General features: G+C 50.9%; 1 protein-coding gene across 1 annotated transcript in view; it reads left to right on the plus strand.

Annotated features, from left to right (window-relative positions):
- Positions 1-26,397, plus strand: part of ATP1A3 (ATPase Na+/K+ transporting subunit alpha 3) — a 410,340-nt gene that overhangs the window by 265,178 nt on the left and 118,765 nt on the right. Inside the window, 3 exon segments of the mRNA XM_085615596.1 lie at positions 12,572-12,706; positions 18,046-18,238; positions 24,534-24,709. Coding sequence (XP_085471722.1) covers positions 12,572-12,706; positions 18,046-18,238; positions 24,534-24,709 — 504 coding nt within the window.

The following is a 26,397-nucleotide window of genomic DNA, read 5'->3' on the forward strand; positions in this document are numbered from 1 at the left end:
AGCCCACATCTAGTTACACGAGCAGTGAAAGTCCCACGGAAGGAGCAGGCACGCAGTGTCATAAGCAGGCAGCACAAATCTAGTTACACAAGCAGTGAAAGTCCCACAGAAGGAGCAGGCACGCAGTGTCATAAGCAGGCAGCCCACATCTAGTTACACGAGCAGTGAAAGTTCCACGGAAGGAGCAGGCACGCAGTGTCATAAGCAGGCAGCACAAATCTACTTACACGAGCAGTGAAAGTCCCACGGAAGGAGCAGACACGCAGTGTCATAAGCAGGCAGCACACATCTAGTTACACGAGCAGTGAAAGTTCCACGGAAGGAGCAGGCACGCAGTGTCATAAGCAGGCAGCACACATCTAGATACACAAGAAGTGAAAGTCCCACGGAAGGAGCAGGCACGCAGTGTGATAAGCAGGCAGCACACATCTAGTTACACAAGCAGTGAAAGTCCCACGGAAGGAGCTGGCCCGCAGTGTGATAAGCAGGCAGCACACATCTAGTTACACCAGCAGTGAACGTCCCACAGAAGGAGCAGGCAGGCAGTGTCATAAGCAGGCAAAACACACATCTAGTTACACAAGCAGTGAAAGTCCCACAGAAGGAGCAGGCACGCAGTGTCATAAGCAGGCAGCGCACATCTAGTTACACGAGCAGTGAAAGTCCCACGGAAGGAGCAGGCACGCAGTGTGATAAGCAGGCAGCACACATCTAGTTACACAAGCAGTGAAAGTCTCACGGAAGGAGCAGGCACGCAGTGTCATAAGCAGGCAGCACACATATAGTTACACCAGCAGGGAAAGTTCCACAGAAGGAGCAGGCACGCAGTGTGATAAGCAGGCAGCACACATCTAGTTACACCAGCGGTGAAAGTCCCACAGAAGGAGCAGGCACGCAGTGTCATAAGCAGGCAGCACAAATCTAGTTACACGAGCAGTGAAAGTCCCACGGAAGGAGCAGGCACGCAGTGTCATAAGCAGGCAGCACAAATCTAGTTACACGAGCAGTGAAAGTCCCACAGAAGGAGAAGACACGCATTGTCATAAGCAGGCAACACAAATCTACTTACACGAGCAGTGAAAGTCCCACAGAAGGAACAGACACGCAGTGTCATAAGCAGGCAGCACACATCTAGTTACACGAGCAGTGAAAGTTCCACGGAAGGAGCAGGCACGCAGTGTCATAAGCAGGCAGCACACATCTAGTTACACGAGCAGTGAAAGTCCCACGGAAGGAGCAGACACGCAGTGTGATAAGCAGGCAACACAAATCTACTTACACGAGCAGTGAAAGTCCCACAGAAGGAACAGACACGCAGTGTCATGAGCAGGACAAGCCTTGAGAGTAGCAAAGAGGTTCATCTGCGGGTCGTTGTGATGTCACGTGGTGTCAGATTGAGAAATTAAAACAAACAACATGGCTGAGACAGGAACCAGCGTGGAGACCAGACCTAGTTCGCGGACACAGGAAGATACAGTTCTGCAAAGCGCCACGTTATCGTATTTATGCGGAAAGGTTAGCACACAATTTTATTAGAAAAATATTATTGTATTATAAAATCATCTTTACCATTTTTTTTAAAGTTTCTTTTTGTATTTATCAAACTGTCGTCTTTACCACGCTGAATGCCGCTGCCCGCGTCCCAAGCAAGGGGACATCAGCAGGGCAGCATTCTAGTGGCCGCCCGTCGGAGCCTTCCCCCCTTTGCCGCCTTGCGCGCGAGGCCTACGCCCACTTGGGAGAAACCCCCCTATCGCGTGGAGCTGGAGGCGGGCCGGGGGGGCGGGGGGCGCGGCTTACCACCATTCTTAGGGGGCTCTCTCGCCCAGTTCCTCCTCTGTCTCCTGCGCGCCGCACCAGCCTGGACACGCGTTCACGCCGGTACTCGGATCGGCCCCCCCCACCTCCTCGCGTCGTCGTGCCTTCCGGGAGATCTTTACGCCGGTGAGTCTTGCTAACCTCTCCCACCCCGGCCCTGTCCCTGGGCATGACCAGGTGGACGGGGCCCTGTGGCCCGGATGGCCATGGGTGTGGGGGGCGCAAGCAGTGGCCCGTGTCCCTGCGGGCAATACGGGGATGAGTTGGGTGTCAGGGTGCGATTGCGGGGTGGCAGAGCGAGTGGGGGGTCACTCGGGGACCGGGCCATGCGGAATGTTGCGAGTGTTGCGCCGGGGCTGGACACGTGGCTCCGGTGCCGTCGCGTCGCCCGGCGATGGGGAGGGTGCTGCCTCTCCCCGCCCCGTGGCATGCGCGGGATATCTTGGCGGGAAACGCATGATCGTACCTCTGCGCGTCGAACGCTCACAGCACGCAGGCGAGCAAATTTGGGGATTTTCATGATTGAGGCCTCCGGGTGATACCCCCCCCCCCCTCCTCGAATGGGTTGGTTCGCGGTAGTGTGGACCACCGTGTTAGGTGGCCGCGCGGCACAAGTGCTGCCCGAGCAGACTCACTCACCTTGATACAACTGCGGCTGGGGGTTCGCTGAGCGCCGCCTCGCTCCTCTCTGGGCTATAAGTAGGTGCCGCTGCGGTGCATGCCACTTTTGTGTTACTGGACGCATGCAGTCGGGGTTTTACGAACACCTGGGGAGAGGAGTTGGCCTAACGGCTAGGGCGGTCGACCTCGAACCTGGGGGACCGGGTTCGAGCCTCGGCAATGGCGCTGAACATCATGTGACTCTTGGCAAATCACTTAATCATCCCGTGCCGAACAAAAAGAGGAATGCGCCCGCATGTAACATTACTGGTGCGTTGTAAAGTGCCCTGATACCCCACACCGGGTTATGTCGCGTTAACTAAAACTCCGTAATTTTGCCAAAGTGTAGTTCCCTCACGTTTAAGAGCATAGCGGGTAGAGCGAATGTGGGGAGCGGGCGGCGCATCGGCGTAGGTGCGGCGGAATTTGGGGTCAAGCGTCGCGGTGGGGTGTAGGATGAGAGCCTATGGAGCGAGGCCCAGCTGATGCCTGCGAGGGTAAGAGGGTTCCTTGTGGAGCACGCGGGCACGCGCTCATTTCTGTAGCCCTCCTGTGCCGCTTTCTCGGCGAGGATAGCGTAGCTGTATTCGGCTTTGGAGCTGGGGGGCAGGGTTCGAGGCGACCCCCGGCGCTGGCAGGGGAATCCATTGTGCAGAGCCGCAGTTTCCGGGCGAGAGCAGTGGGCCTAACGGCTGAGGCGGCCATGACGCTTAACATCCTGTGATCATGGGCAATTCACTGCATTCCCCCCCCCCCCACGCATTCCGAGCGAACGTGTCTCACGTAAATAACGCAACTAGTGCTGTGTAAAGCGGTACGAGATTAGCATGGTGCCTGGGCCGTTTAACGCGTCCAGCCACCCAGCAGTACCTCCTGGCAGCGGGGCAATTTTCATAAACCAGGTTGCCCTCGTGTCCCCTGTTTCATGCTCCCGGTGTAACGAGGCGCACGGGGTCCGGCACGGGGTCCGGCATGGAGGGCCGGGCTTGCACAGCGGGGGGGGCAGCGGGGGATGCACTAAGGAATACGAAATAGCGATGGCGCGGGGGCGCACTTTCACGTTGAGTCCCAGGAACGGGATCGCCCCCCCCCCCACCTTCTCTCTTGGTGGTAGGGCCAAGGCGCTAGGCCTGGGTCCACCCATCTCTGCCGCAATTGCTTCTTGCGGGGGGGCTGGCTAGCAGGGTCACACACGGTGCAGTCCGGGGAGGCAAGTAGGCTAGCAGAGGGGGGCGGGGGGAAGCACAGGCAGGGCTGTCCCCGCCAGGGCAAAGCCGGCGCACTGGGTGCTTGCGAAAGGGGTCCAGGGTGGACTACTTCTCCTCCTTCCAGGGCTGGTAGCTGCTACGTTGCTGTGTGTACGCTTGATGCTGGCCATTGTACTAATCACCGTTCCTTTTCCAATTACAGATCGGTGAGGGAACGCCCGCGCGTGTAGGGCTAGGACCGAGGCAAAGGCGCTATAAGGACGCACGTAGCTGTACTGTCGGAGCATCGCCATGGAGAACATCGGGACACCGGGTCCACTGTTCTCCCAGGACACGTCGGTCGAGGAGACTCAGTCGAGCGCACCACAGGAAGGGGTTTGGGCGGACTTTATGGCGTTCGCCCGAGAGAAGGGCACGGCTTGGGCCCAAGGTTTTCTGGAGGGTCGCAGGGCGGAGGACTCGGGCGTTGTCGTAACCCCCCCCCCCCCCCCCCCCCGAGGGCGCCCCAGGCCTTTCCGGGTCTGAGCCTTGGAGATCCACCCGGGTGCGCAAGCCCACTTCAAAGGACATGCCGGAGGCCCAGCCGGCCAGGAAACGCCAGGCGACCGCACCACGCTCCGGCCCCCCGGTGGTCGCACCAACACCGCTACACGAGTCGGCCACAGGACTAACTGACTTGGCCCAGATGGGTAAAGCCATGGACCAGATGCTTGGCCTCATGGCTGTTTTTCAGAGCCGCCTCGACGCACTGGCCGCACCACCAGCACCGGCTCCCTCACCGGCTCAGGCGCCCGTACTACAAGTTTGGGCTGGCCAGAGCTCACCCACTGAACGGAGCATTGGTGAGCGGGGGGGAGCGTTGGGGTTGTTAACACCAGGGGAGGCCGGCCCTTCCGCAAACACGGCGGCTAGCACCCCCCCGGCCGGCGCTGCGGCCCCCCCACCCCCCCCCCGCCCGCACAGGCGGTTACCACACCACCCGCCCCCGCTGCCGCGGAGCCTGTGCCCGTTGCACCTACAGTTGTGGCGGCGTCCGGAGGGGAGGGTGCAACCCAGGTCCAGAAGCCCCTAGTTACACAGGCACCGCTGGCGTCAGGCCGTTGCTCCCTGGCGTGGTTGGTGCCGCAGGCCGCAAAAGAAGGGATCTGGAGGAGGGAATATATAGACATCCTAACATTAATTATGCATGGTTCAGCTGGGGCGGACACGAGGAAGATGGGCCGCAAGGAGGAGGAGAGGGTCAGGTACCAGCGGTGGCCGGACAAGACCATCGAAAACTGGACATCTGCATTCAATATATTGGCAGCGGTTATAGTACAGAAATTCCCCGAGCAGAGTGAGGCCCTAATGCAGTACGCCAGCACCATACAAGAGGAGGCGAGGCTCTCGGGGGGGTTAGGGTGGTTCTACTATGACCAAGATTTCAGGAAAAGAATGGCCTTATGCCCAGACTTGGGGTGGGACCAGAAAGAAATTCAGCTTTGGGTAGAACACATGTGCCGCCCCACCAGGGAGAAGAAGGACCAGGGATATAAAGGGCAGGGTGAGGTAGCTGACAAAAGGAAAGACTACTCCCCCAAGCGCTCCTTTAGGCAGCCTTTTCGGGGTGGCAGGGGGCGGGGCCAGCGGCAGGGCAAGAGATTCAATTCTGGGACGTGCCGCCTTTACAATGGGGGCAATTGCACCTGGGGGAGGTCATGTAAGTTCACACACAGCTGCAGCAAGTGCGGCGCGCAGCACCCCGCTTCTTCCTGCTCCTCCAGCCAGAGCGCCCCACAGCCCACAGCAGCACCCAGGAATGACGCCCGCATCTGAGACCACACCCGGGCCCTCCCCCTCCCCGACAGCACCCCGCCCTCCCACACCAGTCATGCACCCCGCTTTCCATGGCTCACCACAGAGCGACATGGCCCCTGTCAAAGGTCCTTCACCCATCATCCTGGAAAATATCCTTCCACTCATTAGGAGGTATCCACTGCTTAAGGACAGACCGCTCCTGGCGGGGGGGTTTATCGATGGTTTCAGGATTCCCTACAATGGGCCGATGGAGTCTAGGGATGCTAGGAACCTTAAATCAGCTAGGGATTTGCCCGGAGTGGTGGACCAAAAGGTGGGGAAGGAGTTGCTAGCGGGTAGGATAGCGGGTCCTTTCAGCAGCCCGCCCCTGGACAACTTTTTAGTGTCCCCCCTGGGGGTGGTGCCAAAAAAGCAACTGGGCACATACCGTTTGATCCACCACTTGTCCTACCTTGAAGGAAATTCGGTGAACCACTGGCTGGACGAGGGTCTTTGTTCTGTAGTGTACTGCTCCCTGGACATGGCCATTGACATGGTCAGGAGAGTGGGGCGGGGGGCGTGGCTGGCGAAGGCGGAGATTGAATCCGCATTCCGCTTGCTGCCGGTTCATCCAGCTAGTCAACATCTGCTAGGCTTCAAGTGGGCAGGGCAGTTCTTTTATGATCGCTGCATGCCGATGGGCTGTGCCGTATCCTGCGCCTACTTCGAAGCCTTCAGCTCGTTCCTTCAGTGGGCCTTGGGGGAACTACACGGGATCACGCAGGTTACCCACTATCTGGATGACTTCCTATTTTTTGGCGCGAGTGGGTCGGATGAGTGTGCAGTGGGTCTGAGTCGGTTTGAGGAGCTGGCAGATTTCCTGGGTGTTCCCCTTGCCCCAGGTAAGACCGAGGGCCCGGCGCAGGTACTGACCTTCCTCGGAGTGGAGCTGGACACGGTAAAGGGCGAATCGAGGCTCCCCGCGGAGAAGGTACTGGGCTTGTTACAGGACATCCAGGCGCTGCAGGGCAAGGACAAAGCGACCCTTGGGGCTGTCCAGAGCTTGATTGGCAAGTTGAATTTTGCAGCGAGAGTGATTCCAGCTGGCAGAGGTTTTCAAGGAGACTGGCAGGGGCCACGGCTAAGGTCACCAGGAAGCACCACTTTGTAAGATTGAGCGCAGGTTTGAAGGCTGATCTCGCCAAGTGGGCGGAATTTCTTAGGGACTTTAACGGGACGGTGATCTGGAGGGCCCCTTGGATAGCCAGTCAGGAGCTCTGCTTGTTTTCGGATGCGTCAGGAAGGGAAGGTTTTGGTGTGATTCTGGGGGACGAATGGTGCGCGATGCGATGGCCCAATGCTTGGCGTAAGAAGAAGGTGACGCAGAATGTGGCAGTGTTGGAGCTCTTCCCAATTGTGGTAGCACTGCACCTCGGGCGGGCGGCTCTGAGCAATAGGAAGGTTGTCTTCTGGTCGGACAACATGGCGGTTGTCCACGCCATCAACGGCTCGACCGCCTCTTGCCCACTGGTCCTGAGCCTACTGAGGGAATTAGTCAGGGAGGGCCTGCGCAGCAATGTCGAGTGTAGGGCACGGCACATCGCGGGGGTGCGGAATGTGGCAGCTGATGCTCTTTCTCGCTTTCAGTGGCTCCGGTTCCGGGAGGCCTGGCCGCGGGCGAGGGCGGAGATGACACCATTCCCGGACCACCTCTGGCGCTTGCTTCAGTGGGAGAAAGACTGAGGAAGATGGGGGAGAGGTCCCTGGCGCCGGCGACACGGCGGAAATACGACGCGCAGCTAGCAACTTTCAGGGCTGTGAGAGAGGCGCTGGGTGCCTCAGCCTTAGGGGCGGAAGATCAGGTGGAGGCTTTTGTGGTATGGGCCAGGGAGACCGGCAGATCGCACTCTTGGGTCAGCGGTCACTTGGCGGCGGTGCGCCACGAAGCTAAGCTAGATGGTAGGGGCGACCCCGCGGGATCATCCAAGATCAGGGCGGCCTTGAAGGGCTGGGCCAGGGAGGAGGTCAGACAACCAGACACTAGGGCACCCATTGAATACAGCGACCTCCAACTCCTCTTAGATGTGTTGCCCCTGGTGACTTTCTCACCGTTTGAGGCCAGCTTGTTTTCCACAGCCTTTTGCTTGGCATTCTTTGGCGCTTTCAGGGTCAGCGAGCTGGTGGCCAAATCTAAGGAAGACCGGTCTAATTGCGCCCTGGGGATTGCGGATGTGACCCTCAACACAGCACTGGAGCTACGTATCCGCAGATCCAAAACAGACCAGTTGGGGAAGGGGAAGACAGTGGTGTTGCAGACCTTGGGGGATAACAGGTATTGCCCAGTTCACTGGGTCAGGGAATACCTTGCTTTGCGTCCAGAATCCCCTGGTCCCTTTCTGATTCATGCGGACGGGTCCCCCCTCACTAAATTTCAGTTTGAGCGTCTGCTGGGAGCTTCACTGGCAAGAGCCGGTCTAGCGGGGTGCGGGCGCAGGTTTTCCTCGCACTCCTTTAGGATTGGTGCTGCTACTTCCGCGGCCAAGGCCGGCTTGGGCCCTGAGGGAGTAAAAGGGGTAGGCCGCTGGGAATCGGACTGTTTCAAGAAGTATGTCCGTCCGTAATGCTGTGGCACAACCCGGAGCGTTGTTCCCGCTCCAAAGTTTTGTTCTGTTCATTGTCATGAAGCATCGTTTTGTGTGTGCAATAAAGATAAGCTTACCTAAAGGCCGTTTCATCGCTTTATTGGCAGGTTCCCGGGTATGGTTGGTAGGCCATTCCTACATCTCGAGGATGGAACGCTGGGCAGCCCACAGGAACTGGTCGCAGAACTTTGCCACTACACAGCTTGTGTGGTTGGGTTCCCCGGGCATGAAATGGAGTGAAGCCCGCGGCATGATTGAGCAGCGCCTGGCAGTTGCAGGGGTTCAGCCCAATGTTATCATCTTGCACTTGGGGGGTAATGACCTGGTTGCCAGGGGGAGGAGGGCCCTGCTACTGTCAATGCAATCTGACTTACAGGCCATCAGCCAAGCCGTGGGGTCATGTGAGGTTTGGTGGTCTGAAATTGTCCCCCGCAGGGTTTGGAGAGGGGCCAGGTCCCCGGCTGCGGTAGAGCGGTCCCGTAGGAGGCTTAATAGGTCCATGCAGAAATTCTTGGAGCGCAGGGGCATGGGCTTCATCAGACATGCTTTGATTCAAGAAAGGGTTGAGGGGTATTATGAGGCTGACGGGGTGCACCTCTCCAGGGTAGGCATGGACATGTTCCTCCTGGACGTACAAGAGGCATTGGCTGGCAAGGGACATCAGTAGCACTTGGTAGGAGAGGGGGGCTCTGGCAGCGACGGTAGCCTCCCCAGAGCTGTGGCGGAGTTACAGGGCGATCTGGATGCAGACTGGTACAGTAAGGGTACCTCTGCGACAGGCGGTACAGTAAGGGTACCCCTGTCCGGCACAGTAAGGGTGCCCGAGCCAAGGTCCAGGAGCCGAAGGGGGTTCTGGGAAGACCGCGACGGCGCCCCGTTAGTCCTTCGGGCGGTTGGGGGGCCTGACCAACCGGGGGTGGCCACAACACGCTCCGCCCCTGTCAGAAGGGGGCGGGAGTAGGAGGCAGATCACGTGACCCAGTGGATGATCTGCAAATATTTATGTGCCACACTGCCGGGCATCGACCCACCGTGTGTGCTGGCTCACCAGGCGGGCGGGCAGCAAGGGGCTGCCTGCCCTGGATCGCCCGTAAGATAACCCAATTTTATTATCATACTGTGTTGTATGAAATAAACCTGCAGCAGTTCTTCACCCACAAATAAAGTGTCAGTGTAATCTTTGGGTGATGTCTGTGTATGCGTGTTGACTGAAGCGGATGACGGTGTGGTCACTAGTGAAAGCTCTTAATAAATCAATGCGATAGAAATAATCATTTGATTGTGAGATGACCTGTGGAGAGCTGTCCATGGATCAGGTCTAGCCGCAGCCTCCAAGTTTTACCCAGGTCCGACCTTGAGGAGAATGAGGTACTGCACTACTTCAAACTTCAGGGATCTTGTCTGGTCTCCCCTGGAATAAGATGGGCTCTCCGGACTCCTTCAAACTTCAGGGGTCTTGTCTGGTCTACCCTGGAATGAGATGGGCTCTCCAGGCTTCTTTAAACTTCAGGGGTCTTGTCTGGTCTCCCCTGGAATGAGATGGGCTCTCCGGGCTTCTTTAAACTTCAGGGGTCTTGTCTGGTCTCCGCTGGAATAAGATGGGCTCTCCGGACTCCTACAAACTTCAGGGGTTTTGTCTGGTCTCCCCTGGAATAAGATGGGCTCTCCGGACTCCTTCAAACTTCAGGGGTCTTCAAACTTCAGGGGTCTTGTCTGATCTCCCCTGGACTGAGATGGGCTCTCCAGGCTTCTTTAAACTTCAGGGGTCTTGTCTGGTCTCCCCTAGAATGAGATGGGCTCTCTGGGCTTCTTTAATCTTCAGGGGTCTTGTCTGGTCTCCCCTGGAATAAGATGGGCTCACCGGCTTCTTTAAACTTCAGGGGTCTTATCTGGTGTCCCCTGGAATGTGATGGGCTCTCCGGGCTTCTTTAAACTTCAGGGGTCTTGTCTGGGCTCCCCTGGAATGAGATGGGCTCTCCGGACTTCTTTAAACTTCAGGGGTCTTGTCTGGTCTCCCCTGGACTGAGATGGGCTCTCCGGACTCCTTCAAACTTCAGGGGTCTTGTCTGGTCTCCCCTGGAATAAGATGGGCTATCCGGACTCCTTTAAACTTCAGGGGTCTTGTCTGGTCTCCCCTGGACTGAGATGGGCTCTCCGGACTTCTTCAAACTTCAGGGGTTTTGTCTGGTCTCCCCTGGAATAAGATGGGCTCTCCGGACTCCTTCAAACTTCAGGGGTCTTGTCTGATCTCCCCTGGACTGCGATGGGCTCTCCAGGCTTCTTTAAACTTCAGGGGTCTTGTCTGGTCTCCCCTATAATGAGATGGGCTCTCTGGGCTTCTTTAATCTTCAGGGGTCGTGTCTGGTCTCCCCTGGACTGAGATGGGCTCTCCGGACTTCTTCAAACTTCAGGGGTCTTGTCTGGTCTCCCCTGGAATAAGATGGGCTCTCCGGGCTTCTTTAAACTTCAGGGGTCTTATCTGGTGTCCCCTGGAATGAGATGGGCTATCCAGGCTTCTTTAAACTTCAGGGGTCTTATCTGGTCTCCCCTGGAATAAGATGGGCTATCCGGACTCCTTCAAACTTCAGGGGTCTTGTCTGGTCTCCCCTGGAATACGAGGGGCTCTCCGGACTCCTTCAAACTTCAGGGATCTTGTCTGATCTCCCCTGGACTGAGATGGGCTCTCTGGGCTTCTTTAAACTCCAGGGGTCGTGTCTGGTCTCCCCTGGGCTGAGATGGGCCCTCCGGACTTCTTCAAACTTCAGGGGTCTTGTCTGGTCTCTCCGGACTTCTTTAAACTTCAGGGGTCTTGTCTGGTTTCCCCTGGAATAAGATGGGCTCTCCGGACTCCTTCAAACTTCAGGGGTCTTGTCTGGTCTCCCCTGGACTGAGATGGGCTCTCCGGGCTTCTTTTATTGATTTATTGCTGGATCAGACGTGGTCTCATCTCGAGTGGAGGTCTGCCTGATCCAGAGTTTACAATTTGTTTGTACTTAGAGAACAGATCTTGACTTGTAATTTCAAACATTTCTCGACTGATCTTGTGCTGACTTAAGAGGTTCCCTTACCTTTAGTTAGAGAATGTTTAGCAGGTACAGGGCATTGGTAGAGCTGGAGGTGGGCGTTGTCTTCTGCTGAGTGACCACGTCCTGGGTTCAGGAGGAGTTTTCCGTGCATTCAGCTCAGAGATTCTTGTAACTTCTTTGATTTCTCTCGAGGTTTTGTCCTTCCTCCGTTGCAAGAGTTCCTTGAGCTTGAAGATGCTCTTGTTGGTCACACCTTTCTCTCTTGTTGGTCTCACCTTTCTCTCTTGTTGGTCACACCTTTCTCTCTTGTTGGTCACACCTTTCTCTCTTGTTGGTCTCACCTTTCTCTCTTGTTGGTCACACCTTTCTCTCTTGTTGGCCACACCTTTCTCTCTTGTTGGTCACACCTTTCTCTCTTGTTGGCCACACCTTTCTCTCTTGTTGGTCTCACCTTTCTCTCTTGTTGGTCACACCTTTCTTTCTTGTTGGTCACACCTTTCTCTCTTGTTGGTCTCACCTTTCTCTCTTGTTGGCCACACCTTTCTCTCTTGTTGGCCACACCTTTCTCTCTTGTTGGTCACACCTTTCTCTCTTGTTGGCCACACCCTTCTCTCTTGTTGGTCACACCTTTCTCTCTTGTTGGCCACACCTTTCTCTCTTGTTGGTCACACCTTTCTCTCTTGTTGGTCTCACCTTTCTCTCTTGTTGGTCACACCTTTCTCTCTTGTTGGCCACACCTTTCTCTCTTGTTGGTCACACCTTTCTCTCTTGTTGGCCACACCCTTCTCTCTTGTTGGTCACACCTTTCTCTCTTGTTGGCCACACCTTTCTCTCTTGTTGGTCACACCTTTCTCTCTTGTTGGCCACACCTTTCTCTCTTGTTGGTCACACCTTTCTCTCTTGTTGGCCACACCCTTCTCTCTTGTTGGTCACACCTTTCTCTCTTGTTGGCCACACCTTTCTCTCTTGTTGGTCACACCTTTCTCTCTTGTTGGTCTCACCTTTCTCTCTTGTTGGCCACACCTTTCTCTCTTGTTGGTCACACCTTTCTCTCTTGTTGGTCACACCTTTCTCTCTTGTTGGTCACACCTTTCTCTCTTGTTGGTCACACCTTTCTCTCTTGTTGGCCACACCTTTCTCTCTTGTTGGTCACACCTTTCTCTCTTGTTGGTCACACCTTTCTCTCTTGTTGGTCTCACCTTTCTCTCTTGTTGGCCACACCTTTCTCTCTTGTTGGTCACACCTTTCTCTCTTGTTGGCCACACCTTTCTCTTGTTGGTCACACCTTTCTCTTTAGTTGGTTTCACCTTTCTCTCTTGTTAGTCACACCTTTCTCTCTTGTTGGCCACACCTTTCTCTCTTGTTGGCCACACCTTTCTCTCTTGTTGGTCACACCTTTCTCTCTTGTTTGTCACACCTTTCTCTCTCCTGGTCTCCACAGCGCGACGTTGCTGGCGATGCCTCCGAATCTGCCCTCCTGAAGTGCATCGAGCTGTCCTGTGGGCCCGTGAAACAGATGCGAGAAAGGTACAAGAAGGTGGCCGAGATCCCCTTCAATTCCACCAACAAGTACCAGGTAAAGACTCCGAGTCCACAGCCTCCTGGAGGTGGCGGGAAGCCTGTCCTATCAAGCGTTCACTCCTGTGCCCTTCTTTCCTTTCTTGCACCCCATCTGCTCACTTCACGTCCGTCCTTTCGCTGGCTTCCTCTTTCCTCATGTCTCTCTCCCTCCCTTTCACCTTATCCTCCGTTTATCTTTGCCATCTTTCTGCACTTACTCAATCTTTCTTTATTTCCAGTTCTATTCAGGCTGGTTGTGTGATGTCATATGCATAGTTCAGGCTTGTGCACCTGTCATACAAGCTCCTGAGAAGGACATTAGTGTGCAAGGATAGGAGTGAGCCTTTCCTAAGTGAGACCCACTGTGGCTCTGGTCACTGCAGAAGAGAAGCCAAGACTGCTAACAGCCACAGCAACCCGTCTCCCTGAGAAGAGTCCAGGATAAAGCAAGATGGAGGCTAGAGCAGGGAGCATGGACTCAACACAATGAGAACTCCACAACAGAGGGATTAGAACAGAGGGGGGCTGGCTCTAGGGCAGAGCAATGAGTGCTATGAAAAGGAGAGAGTACCTAAAAAGGCGAATGGTTACTGAAAGTAAACTAGGCAAGAAGAGATGTATTCAATGGCTGGTACCAGATCGGTGGTGGTGGGGGGTGCTACTCAAATAGATAGACGGGAGCTCTAGAAGGGATGGTGCTACGGAGAAGGATGGGTGCAAGAGAAGAGGTAGCGCTATCAGAAAAGATGGTTGAGTGCACTAGAAAAGATGGCGCATAAGGAGAATGGGTGGCACAGAAGGGCGGTGCTACTAAAATAGATGGGTGTGTACTCTAGAAGGGTTGGAGCTATGGAGGAGGATGGATGGTACTAGAGGGCGGTGCTTCTAAAATAGATAGACAGGAGCTCTAGAAGGGATGGAGCTATGGAGGAGGATGGATGGTACTAAAGGGCAGTGCTTCTCAAATAGATAGACAGGAGCTCTAGAAGGGATGGAGCTATGGAGGAGGATGGATGGTACTAAAGGGCAGTGCTTCTCAAATAGATAGACAGGAGCTCTAGAAGGGATGGAGCTATGGAGGAGGATGGATGGTACTAAAGGGCAGTGCTTCTCAAATAGATAGACAGGAGCTCTAGAAGGGATGGAGCTATGGAGGAGGATGGATGGTACTAAAGGGCAGTGCTTCTCAAATAGATAGACAGGAGCTCTAGAAGGGATGGAGCTATGGAGGAGGATGGATGGTACTAAAGGGCAGTGCTTCTCAAATAGATAGACAGGAGCTCTAGAAGGGATGGAGCTATGGAGGAGGATGGATGGTACTAAAGGGCAGTGCTTCTCAAATAGATAGACAGGAGCTCTAGAAGGGATGGTGCTATAGAGCCGGATGGGTGCTAAAGAGGTAGCACTATCAGAAAAGATGGTCCGGTAGAGTGCTCAAGAAAAGATGGTGAAAAGGAGAATGGGTGCACAGAAGGGGCGGTGATACTAAAATAGATGAATGGGTATTCTAGGAGGGAAGTGCTACGGAGGAGGATGGGTGGTTCTGAAGGGGTGGTGCTTCTAAGATGGGTGGGTACTCTGGAAGGGATGGTGCTACGAAGAAGTATGGGTGGCACGGAAAGGGATGTGCGAATATAATACATGGGTGGGTACTATTCAAGGGTGGTTCTACAGAGGAGTGTGGGCGTGGAGAAGAAGCAGTACTACTAAAGAAGCTGGATGGGTACTATTGAAGGGATGGTGCCATGGAGGAGGGTGGGTGGTAGACAAAATGGCGGTGTTACTAAAGAAGTTGGGTAGGTGCGGATAAAGGGATGATGCTACAGAGAAGGAGGGAGGGTTGCTAGAGAAGCCTGGTCCTCTAGAAGATTGGTGCTACAGAAGGAGATGGTGCAATAGAAGATAATGGGTGGGTGATACTGAAGGAACAGTGCTAAAGCAGAGGCTGGTTAGAGCTAGAAAAGAAACAAGGAGATGGAATATTGTTGGTGGAAAATACGTGGTCCTACAGAATCGGATAGATGGGTTCTAAAGAAAATACAGTGCTATACAAGAGGTGGGATGGGTGCAAGAGTCTTGGGGGTGCTACAGAAGTGGGTGAGGAGAGCTTTAGAAGTGAGGTCCTTGCTAGGGAAGAGGGATGAATGTTAAAAAAGAGAAACATCCAAGACAGAGAAGAGGCAGTTAGAAAAGGGGAGCTGGTGCTAGGGATAAGAGTGGGTTCTGGAAAACAGGAGCTGCTGATAGAAAAGATGGATCTGTTCTGGAGAAGTTTACCTTGTGGTAGGTGGTATATAAAGGGTCTGGCCAGTAGAAGCGGTGGATGTGTGCTGCAGAAGAGGACGTTCTCTACTGGAGGGTGCTGATGCGAGAAGAGGGGGGCTAGTGTTAGAGAACTGGATGGATGACAATCATGCTAGAATAGAGGCATCGGGTCCAGAGAAGGGAGATGGCTCCTAGAGAATGGGGTGGCAGTGTTAGAGAGGACAGGGTTGCACGAGTGCTACAGAAGAAGATAGACGAGAAGGCAATAGGTGCTGCCGCAGCCAGTGGGCGAGAACCTTCTGCACCCCCCCATCCTTTTTGGGAGGCCCTACAGGATAGATCTCTTTAGCACCCGAAGCTGGCTCTCGTCTTTGTGACAAAAAGAGAAGCAGATGGGTATTTCACGCCCCTCCACTGAGGTGGCTTCCAGACTGGATGCAGCCTGACCTGTCTGAGTAGCTCTTACATTTGCATAGCATGGCCCAAGCACCTAGAATTAATACACACACGAATGGGTACTTTATAAAATTACTGTTAATTATTAGGTGCTAATCTAATGTATCATATGATTAAGAACCATCACTACTACAATGACAAATAATGTAAGGCCTCAAGCAGAAAACAATATGGCAAAGCCTGGGAAGTGCTAAAAACAGGCTGCTCAAAAGAGGATTTTCTTTTGTACAAAACCCCTTTTCCAAGTTGGAAAAGTATCTCTAATAAGTGGCTTGCAGACACATTGGTCTTTATAACGATACTCTCTTCTTCTTTCCATAAATCTCTGATGACTCTGAATATCCAGGGACACTAACTCTATAAAGAAAGAGGAACACACTAAAAAGGCCCCTTTGTCCTTCGGTTTGTCAATAAATAACATCTGGAAATGCAAGTGGGTGTGTCTTGATTCTATTTGGTAGGTAGCCCAGAATGTTTGAATTGGATTAAACATGAGATGAAATCATTGGACCACAGAAAAGTATTAAGCAGTTCTATTTCCACCATTTATATGGACATGTCTCATGGAGCGGTAAGGATATATTGATATACAAGTGCAGGAATTCTGCCTTTTCTACGTGGCCACCACAAATGTTTCTTCTTTTGCGGGACCATAACATATTTGAACTGGTGTATTCCTAATTAGCACATTTCACTTGTTTCTAAGTGCATAGTATATGGTGTAGATAGTGCACCCAGGGCCTGGAAGTTAGATGCCACTAGTGGGCGGCAGCACCTATTGGGCCATCCATAATAGTGACAGTGCAAATATGGCTTCAGGCCTACCCTGCGTAGCCTGACCGCTGCAGTGTGAACCTGTACTGGGGCCTGTCAAAAGAAACCCCTTTTGACAGGTGAAAACCGCCTTCCTTTTAAATATTAGTAAGTCACTGCTATGAAAGCCTTGCAGCCCACTAGGTAAGGGGTGTGGCGTTTAAAAGAGGAACATTTGCAATATTAACGATACAATGTCCCTACGGTGGATAGGCCCTAAAAGCTATTTTGACCGTATCAAGCCTAGCTAGTTCTTTGTTTTAGAAATGGAACCATCTAAAAAAATAATGAAACCACTATTTTTAATAGTTATTCAAAATCCAATTGAAATGTTTTTAGTTAGAATTTAAAAACATAGTAAGTTGAAGTAACTTTTAGAAAGTGACCTTTTATTTGCCAAATCTGTCAGAAGGCTAATTAGCATAAGGCGATGGAAGCTCTCAGCCCTGAATAGCACCGAAAAGTGTGTGAAATTCCTCCAGCATCAAACAATAGGCTGATCTGTGTGGGCAGAGATAACTCCTCTGAACTCCACAGAATGTGCCTGGTGGGTGATGTGGGCATTTGTTTTTACATTAGTGTCAAATACTGCTTTACCGGTCTGTTGAGCCACATGTAACACTTGGGAGACACTTGAAAGGGAGCAAACAGGATGCCAAGACAATTCTTGTGGCTCCCCTGTATGACTGCTGGAAAACCCTGCTTTTGTCCTACCAGACATCGGTTTATGGGTTTGTTGTGGGTAAAGTGGCAGTCACAAACTGTATTTTTACGTTAGATGTGGGAGGACACTAGGATTATCATAGTACACACCCCAAAACACACCCGAGCCCACAGAGACCATGTTAAGTGCGGCCGAACACTTTGGCCGTCTTGAAAATGCCCTGACACATGGCAGTTTGGGTCTCTTTGCAGTAATGCAAACAGGAACTGCTGAAAAGTGGGTAGGTTTTGCCCAGGAACGTTTACGGTTAGGGAGTGCCAGTGCTTAATTTGAGCCAGTGGTTTGCATTTGGGGTGCACCTGAATGTATATTTATTTTTTATTCATCAACAGCGAGACATCCATAGGTTCCAGAGGTGCAACCCATAAAAATGTATCTAGGACATCTGCTCGAGTTAGATGGCTTTTCATTTGTTAGTTGCATATGCAATGGGCCATGTAATATGTCAGTTAACATGCAATAGACGTTGGGTCCAACATAAGTAATTCAAGTAGTGGTTACTCCAAGGAAATAAGGGGGTAGCTTGTGAGATGGAACAACCAGAAGTCTTGCAAGCAATCTGTGGTTCCAAAGGAGTGCTTTTTCCATGCGCTCTGCCTTGTCATAGCCATTTGGTATTTTCTGCCTGAGAGACCGTGCATTTGTTACACAAAGCATTGATATCTCGCATTAGTCGTGTACACTTTAGCAGTGCCTGTCCCTTTCTCTGTACATGGCAGTGCACACCAGCCTGATCCTATCCTCTTGCACAGCTGGTGAATTGCAGGTAGTGTTGAAGGCATCCGGAGACCGTCAGAGAGGTCTTGGCAGAGCACACATGCTTGGACACTGGATGTTGTCTTGGCAGAGGCAATGCTCTGATGATCAGGCACTACATCTAGTAGTTGGCAGTGGGGAGCGGCCGGTAAGGCCCGAATCAATCCCAGATTCTGATGCAGGACACTGGAGGGTGCATCTCGAGGGATCATCTCTGGAACAACTAAGTGCACCAGTGAAGTTCTCAGTTGTAAGCTCTTCACCGTGAGTTCTCGTCGCCGCATGCCTTGTAACTCCGCCTGCAGTCTGATACCTCAGTGACACTGGTTCCCTTCTTACAGCTCTCCATACACGAGACCGATGACCCCGATGACAACCGGTACCTGCTGGTCATGAAGGGGGCTCCCGAGAGGATCCTGGACTGCTGCTCCACCATCATCCTGCAGGGCAAAGAGCAGCCCCTGGATGAGGAGATAAAGGAGGCCTTCCAGAACGCATACCTGGAGCTCGGTGGTCTCGGGGAGAGGGTGCTGGGTATGTATGTGCCGTGGAGGTGCTACTATGGTCTGGGAGAACTTGTGGGGTATGTGTCTGTACTGGGTGATGTGATGGCTTGGATGGGGGACTTTATGGCTTGAGAGGGTTCTGTGAACATATATTATGGTCTGTGATAATGTAAGGGAGTATCTACAGGGGGATGTCATGGCTTGAGAGTGCTGTGTGAAGGTGAAATAGGGTCTGTGACATTGTAAGAGACCCCGGGGTATGTGCCTGTACTGGTGGACGTCATGGCTTGAGTGACGAGAGTGTACTAGGGATTGTGACATTGTGTTCTTCTATGACACATAATGTAAGAGAGCTCTGGGTATAGACCAGTAAAGAGTTTCCCATGTTCTGAGAGTGGGGGGCTTTGGTGAGTGTTATTTCCAAGGCTGTAAGAGCGTGCTCTGTGATATAAACACTTATATCTCCAAACCAAAGTGTGTGAATATAAATTGTTACCTAGACCTACCACAAGTGAAATAACCAGTTCCTATGAAGTGAAGATCAGGTCTCAATGAGGATTGTCAGGCTCAGCCCTGGTGGGGGTTGGGTCGTTGTGTCTGCTTGCCTCAATAACCTGCGCATTTTGTTGTGAGGTCTTTGTCAATACATCTTTAGAGCACTTGCTCCATTAGGAAAGCTTGTTTCTCAGCACTCCTAATGTTTACAGATATGATACTGACAGCCTAAGGAGATTGTGGGACCTAAGGTTGTATTTCACTCCAATTCAGTAATAAATTCACATCCTTTGTATGCGTAACTACCAGGGGTAGACATGTCTTCCCTGAATGCTTCATATGTTTCTCCTTGCCACTCCCACACTCCATACACTGCTAGGGACAGCCTTTAGGATTCAGGGACACATATATTAGTGGGAGATGGGCTCAATCCCTCTCTCCAGCCGGGGCCAAGTCCAGTCACAAGATATGAAGTGATTCTTCTGCAATGATGGCCTTAATTGTCCCTTATCTCTCTTGAACTACAAGTGACAACATAGTCTGAGGGTTCACCATCCCCCTGCTGTTTCCGGAAAGAAATTAACTCCACCCCTTGATTGGTGATTGGTGTAAATGGTGTAAATGTCTGACCCTTTCTAAAGAGGGAAAATATCAGAGAATAATTTATGAATACCTACAAGAAGAGCTGGTATTGAGCAGTCACAGACTCTTAAAGCAAACCATGCCTTGAATTACCCACTCCCCACCCACTGTGGGGGGTTTACTCTTTTCTAATTTTAGACTAATGTTGGGTATATTATGCAGGAGGAATACATGGTTGCTAGATCACAACTTGAGTGTGCCTACCAGAGGCAAATCCTGGCTTTTGTAGAGTACATGCATTCTTACGATGAAGATGCCTTTGTGGTTTGGACCGTGTTTGTCTTCTTGGTTCTTGACCTCCAGTCGCAGTTGACCCTACACTATCTTCACTTAGAAACACTTATTTTTCATGTCATTCCTCTGCATTGTCTCATGTGGTCTGTTTACCTCTCTTGTCAACTGCCCACAATCTAGCAACCATTTCTGATTTTGCTCTCACATTCTCCACTCTGTGATTGCAGCTGTCCTCAATATCTCTCTTTCAGCATCTTCATAATCCTTCCTTCTCACTTTCCAGATCACTGAGCTCTCTCTTGTCCACGTCTGTGTTATTATTCTTCGCTCTTTGGTGTCATCCATGAATATGATCTGCACCTCCTTCAGCTGGGCTACAATCCTGCCCTCCACCGTTTGCCTTTCTCTCTGTCATTCTTCTATTCCTTGGTTTATTTCCTTCCAGTTAACTCTACTTCCTCTGTAATGGCTTTACATCCCCCTTCAGTCTACCTCCTTCCCATATCACTTCTCCTACTTGTATTCACCTGCCAAATCAGAACCTTAGCTCAGACAAACAAATTCTTCTTTGGACCTCATTGAGAGTGTCTGGTGTTACCGATACCGGATCATCAGTCAATGCAAGGGGCAAAGTTACAAGGGGTTATGAGTCGGACTTTGAAGGTGACCTAAGAATTAAGGAATATCCAGGGGATGTGTACCACTGGTATCAAGGACTATTGCAGCGAGGCTGTAGGTCTACTTCTGTTGGGTAAGGTTAAAGCAACATCTCGTGCCTTGGCCTCATGTGGTTTCTTCATAATCACGAAGGACATTCTATATTGTCTAATTGTCCTGACACGGCTTTTGGCAAAGCACCGTATACATCAATGGATGAAATGACACAACATATTCTACATTGTTTTATTTGCTTTCCTACTTTCACATGTTGTTTTTTTCTAAGTTGGGTGTACAGCAAGTCACACTATTTTGATCTGGGCCCAGGCAGTGGTCTAGAATCCACAGCATGGCTCAAACATGAGAAGTTGTATTTACCCTGGGAATCTGGGAGGATGAACGTCAGAGAACCATAGAGCAGAGAGATCATAATCCAGCATTACTATTGGAGTTGTTATTTCATCAGATGCAACCCTAGGGGGGAATCAGCCACCACTGACCTCCACTGCTTCTGCACTGCTTGTCCAGGCTGCTGACACTCCCCATCCGGCTCTCACATGGACAGCTCGGAGAGGCAGACACCCACAGGCTGCTTGTAGTCCAAGTGTGGTACCAGATTATCGCTCTCAGAAAATTGCGGGACATAAATGTTGTGTCCTACATATCATTTACATAAATATCACACATTCTTTATAATAATAGAAAATCTGCACCCATTTGAGCAGTTTTTCTGTTGCAGATATTTAGGACTCTCTTTATGTAAGAATATATTGTTACTACAATAGTCTGGCACCCAGACCTCACCAACAGAGACAGAGAGTGTCAGAAGTGTCCTGTCTGGTACTTTGAATGCCTTGAAGGTCTCACAAGTTAAGGGTTCTTTTCACAGCATCCAGCCTCCCTCCTCTCTTCTGACACTAAATCAAGCCCTCTTGCACTGCCCAAAAGGGATGAAGGACCTGAGACGCAGCAGTGGTGCTCCTATGAGAAGGTTCTCTTGTTCCCCTCTCCACAGCCCAGGGAGCGGTGCTATGAAGAAACCATGCACTAGCACACGACAGAAGAAAATTGAAAAGGCACCTGTTTCAACACTCATAATAAGATCTTCTTGCAAAGTCATCCTGTGCCCTGGGCACCCCCAAATGTTTGCTGACTGATGCTGGTGGTAACTGACTGTGACTGACTCTGGGCTCTGCCTAACCAGGCCCAGGGCCAGAACTATGTTGAAAAAAACACATTAGAATACAGTTAAAATACCTACGTACACTAGGGTACCTAATGGTATGGTGGGGCCTGTGATTGGCATGACCTAGCCTATAAATCCATAGTATATAATAGGGCAGGGGGATTGAAACTGCCTAGAAGTCCCCAGTACCCTGGGGAATGGCAGTTTAGAGGCCAGCAGCTTTTTCTGCACTTGCATGTGTGCACTGCTGAGGCCTGAGGTCAGTTTAAAAACAGCCCTTGGTACAAGGACTGCTTTAAAAAAAGTAAATTGTGCCCAAACTCGACTTTGGTGTTTGGGGCACTTAAAAATGAATAACCTACAATGTTTTGGCATATTAGGGACCCCAGGGTCTCCCCTATGCATACCAGGTGTGGGGGTCAGTTATTTATACGGTGCACCCTTATAAAATGATTTTTTATATGCCTGGGTAAAGTGAAATTTCACATTTCACTCCCCACATTGTGGTAAAGTGCTGCTCAAATTCGACTTTGATGCTAGGAGCACTGTAGAGGGAGAATCTGCAATATTTCTTACAGATTCAGAACCCCTAAAGTCTCCCCTAGTTGCACATTGGGTGGGGTTTCCTGTAGATAAAAGGCAAGTACTTATAAAATATGTTTTTGTAAGTCCTGGTGCTGGAAAAATGCCCAAGTCATTTTTCCCATTGCAAATCCCCTGTTACATAGGTTAACATGGTAGGAAGTTATTGATTAATAACTATTGATAGGAGAGGACTAGGCATGCCATTCAAAGACTTCCCAGAATGGTATTAATAAATCCAACAATATCATATTGTTGAATTTCTCCTAAAGGGTACATACAAGAAGATATAAGACTTTCTTGTTTGTAAGTCCAAATTCAGCCTTCCAGTGGTCTGCCCTGATTGGTCAGAGTTAAGTGGATTAGCCAGGCTACCTTGAAGAGGTGATAAAGAGCCCCTGGGGTTAAACAGCTCTGCTGGCAGGGCAGTGTGCTGTTCCATAGGAATGCCAGGCCAGGGGGAGGGGTCGTAAACTATGCTCTTCAAAAGGGGAGAGTAGAGACCATTGTCAGTTACAGCTCCGAACCTCCCACCTTAGGCAGATGGTAGGATTAATGAAGGTATGAGCAGATGCAGGGGGGAGAGTCTAAGTAAATTATCCATCCTAGGGGTGTGTTTAGCCAGCTCTTACCTCCTTGCTGGAAAATCAGCCATTATGGATTTGGAAGATTTGATGCACTCTGGGACAAAATAATGTCACACTCTGCAGGATGTGGTCATAACTTTGAGGCATTAGCCTGCTCCCATTGGTCAGAAGTGACCTCCTGCATGACCCAGAAAACTTAGAATAAGTATCTGAGAGGGGCAGAGCCCTCCAGGTCTGCTGCTTGAAACTTACTGAAGCAAGAAGTGCCCTGCTGAGAACGTTTGCTGTGCAAAGATTTCTAAGACCTGACCTCTGAAAACTGCACCATCTGAAACAACAGCCCTGTGGATTGTTTTGCTGAAAAAGAACTAAAGAGTGTTCTCCCTGAAAGCTACAGGTTAAAAGAGCTCAACTGCAACATCACCACTTAAATCTACACCTTGGAGAACCATCAGTGGATTTGTAAGGGTTTTGTACCAGTGGATTGTGGAAACTAACGTCCTCAACTTTCATGGACCATCTTGGAGCGTCCAGACCCTTGGAGTAAGTTTGAAACACTTTGGAACCCCTTGAGGAACTTCAGGAAGAAGTTCAAGAAGTTTGGAGAACTTTGGAGCAACATTGAAAAAAAGCTCCATAGAGGGACCGACTCAAACTGGTCAGCCAGGCCGCCTGCCTTCAACCGCAAGCCGGCCAAGCCATCCAGGTTCGTCCCACTAAAAGGTCCATGGGTCCAACTTCCAGAGATTGACCGGGACTAGAAGAAATATGAAGCCGGCGAACCCTCACCGGATCCTGCTACATGAGGAGCATTGAGATTCCCCACAAGAAAAAGCTTCAGAAAAGATTCCAAGTCCGCTCGTAGAAAAGATGACCGGGAGCAACCGCAAGAGCCAAGCCGCCTGCCTCCCATCGCGTGTCGGCCTGGATTCCTGGGTTGTCCCGCTGAAGCAATCTTGAAATATTTTCTAAGTCCGCTCCAGGGAAGTTGACCGGGACCTCGCCTCAAGTCAAGCCGGCGAACCCTCACTGGATCCGTACTGGCTGGGAGCTTTGAGGACACTCGGAAAGAAAAGCTCCAGAAAAGTTTCTAAGTGTGATGGTAGAAGCTGAGTCTGGGACCTGCCGGGAGCTGTAGCCGTTCAGGGCTCCATCGCGCCCAGCCTGAAACTTTGACTTTGCCCCAGTCTATCGCGATCAGGTATCACAATATGGTGCTATAATCTTCTAAGTGCTATATTTTATCAAATCTTTGAAAATTCATATCTCCAGGTCCCTACATTAGATTTTTGTCATTTTGGTGTAATTTTAAAGATACAAATATTTCCTATTTTGATAAATTGGTGTTGGATTTTTATTATATGTTGTGTCTTAATAATTTACTGAAATTGTGTTTTTAAATGCTTTACATACCTGTCTTTAAAGTTAAGCCTGTCTGCTCGCAGCCACGTTACCAAGGGTTGAGCATAGGAATAATTTTCTAAGACCTATGCTGAGTCCTACCATGTGTTAGTGGCCTTACTGCCAGTGGCAGACCTACATTTGCCCCTACCAATAAGGCACTTCCCAACAGACCTCCTCTGCCAAGTTGCACTCAGCGACAGGTCCATCTCAGGTGATACCCTGATGAGCCTCATTGTTCATACACACATATTCACCCAGCCCTGCTTTGGAAACCACACAGTGGTACTAAGGCAGAACGCCCACCTGTGCCCATGTTGCTGCCTTGCAGATTCCTTATATGTAAATGTTTCTAACAGAAACAAGGGATGCATTGAAGGGGCCATAGTGGTCTCACTGCTGTTGGCTACCTGATGAATACTTGTGATGCAATACCCAGGAGGGCTTGCGGGGTGTTCCTGTGTGTCAGAGCCGTGTTTTTCTGTGCTCCCTTCACACCCAGTGTCAGGCCTTACTGTAGGTTCTGCTTCTCTTTGCAGGATTCTGTCACTTCTTCTTCCCAGAAGAGCAATATCCCAAGGGATTCGCCTTCGACACCGAAGACGTGAACTTCACCACGGAGAACCTCTGCTTTGTGGGCCTCATGTCTATGATTGACCCCCCCAGGGCCGCGGTGCCCGATGCTGTTGGGAAATGCAGGAGCGCAGGCATCAAGGTGAGAGGGCCATCAAGAGAAAAGCAATCAAATTCAGATTTAGAGATGAGGGCGAGGCCTTCAAGATCACGAGTGACATTAGGGTGAGAGCGCATTCAGGTGATACTATCATCAAGGAAAGAACTAGGGAATTCAGGTTCAGAGGTGAGAACAAGTCCTTCAAGATCACGAGTGACATTAGGGTGAGAGCGCATCGAGGTGATACTATCATCAAGGTAAGAACTAGGGAATTCATGTTCGGAGGTGAGAACGAGGCCTTCAAGATCACGAGTGACATTGGGGTGAGAGCGCATCGAGGTGATACTATCATCAAGGTAAGAACTAGGGAATTCATGTTCGGAGGTGAGAACGAGGCCTTCAAGATCACAAGTGACATTAGGTGATACTATCACCTAATCACCTAGTGACATTAGGGTGAGAGCGCATCGAGGTGATACTATCATCAAGGTAAGAACTAGGGAATTCAGGTTTAGAGGTGAGAACAAGGCCTTCAAGGTCAGGAGTGCCATTAGGGTAGAGTGCCATCAAGATAAAAGTTATCAAATTCAGATTCGGAGATTAAAGCAAAGCCTTCACAATCAGGAGTGCCATCAGGGTGAGCGTGCCATCAAGATGAAAGTAATCAAATTCAGATGTAGAGATGAGGGCGAGGCCTTCAAGATCACGAGTGACATTAGGGTGAGAGCGCATTCAGGTGATACTATCATCAAGGAAAGAACTAGGGAATTCAGGTTCAGAGGTGAGAACAAGGCCTTCAAGATCACGAGTGACATTAGGGTGAGAGCGCATCGAGGTGATACTATCATCAAGGTAAGAACTAGGGAATTCATGTTCGGAGGTGAGAACGAGGCCTTCAAGATCACGAGTGACATTAGGGTGAGAGCGCATCGAGGTGATACTATCATCAAGGTAAGAACTAGGGAATTCATGTTCGGAGGTGAGAGCGAGGCCTTCAAGATCACAAGTGACATTAGGTGATACTATCACCTAATCACCTAGTGACATTAGGGTGAGAGCGCATCGAGGTGATACTATCATCAAGGTAAGAACTAGGGAATTCAGGTTTAGAGGTGAGAACAAGGCCTTCAAGGTCAGGAGTGCCATTAGGGTAGAGTGCCATCAAGATGAAAGTTATCAAATTCAGATTCGGAGATTAAAGCAAAGCCTTCACAATCAGGAGTGCCATCAGGGTGAGCGTGCCATCAAGATGAAAGTAATCAAATTCAGATGTAGAGATGAGGGCGAGGCCTTCAAGATCACGAGTGACATTAGGGTGAGAGTGCATTCAGGTGATACTATCATCAAGGAAAGAACTAGGGAATTCAGGTTCAGAGGTGAGAACAAGGCCTTCAAGATCACGAGTGACATTAGGGTGAGAGCGCATCGAGGTGATACTATCCTCAAGGTAAGAACTAGGGAATTCATGTTCGGAGGTGAGAACGAGGCCTTCAAGATCACGAGTGACATTAGGGTGAGAGCGCATCGAGGTGATACTATCATCAAGGTAAGAACTAGGGAATTCATGTTTGGAGGTGAGAACGAGGCCTTCAAGATCACAAGTGACATTAGGTGATACTATCACCTAATCACCTAGTGACATTAGGGTGAGAGCGCATCGAGGTGATACTATCATCAAGGTAAGAACTAGGGAATTCAGGTTTAGAGGTGAGAACAAGGCCTTCAAGGTC

The sequence above is a fragment of the Triturus cristatus genome, chromosome 7 (genome assembly GCF_964204655.1).
Source record: "Triturus cristatus chromosome 7, aTriCri1.1, whole genome shotgun sequence".
Taxonomy (NCBI): Eukaryota; Metazoa; Chordata; class Amphibia; order Caudata; family Salamandridae; genus Triturus; species Triturus cristatus.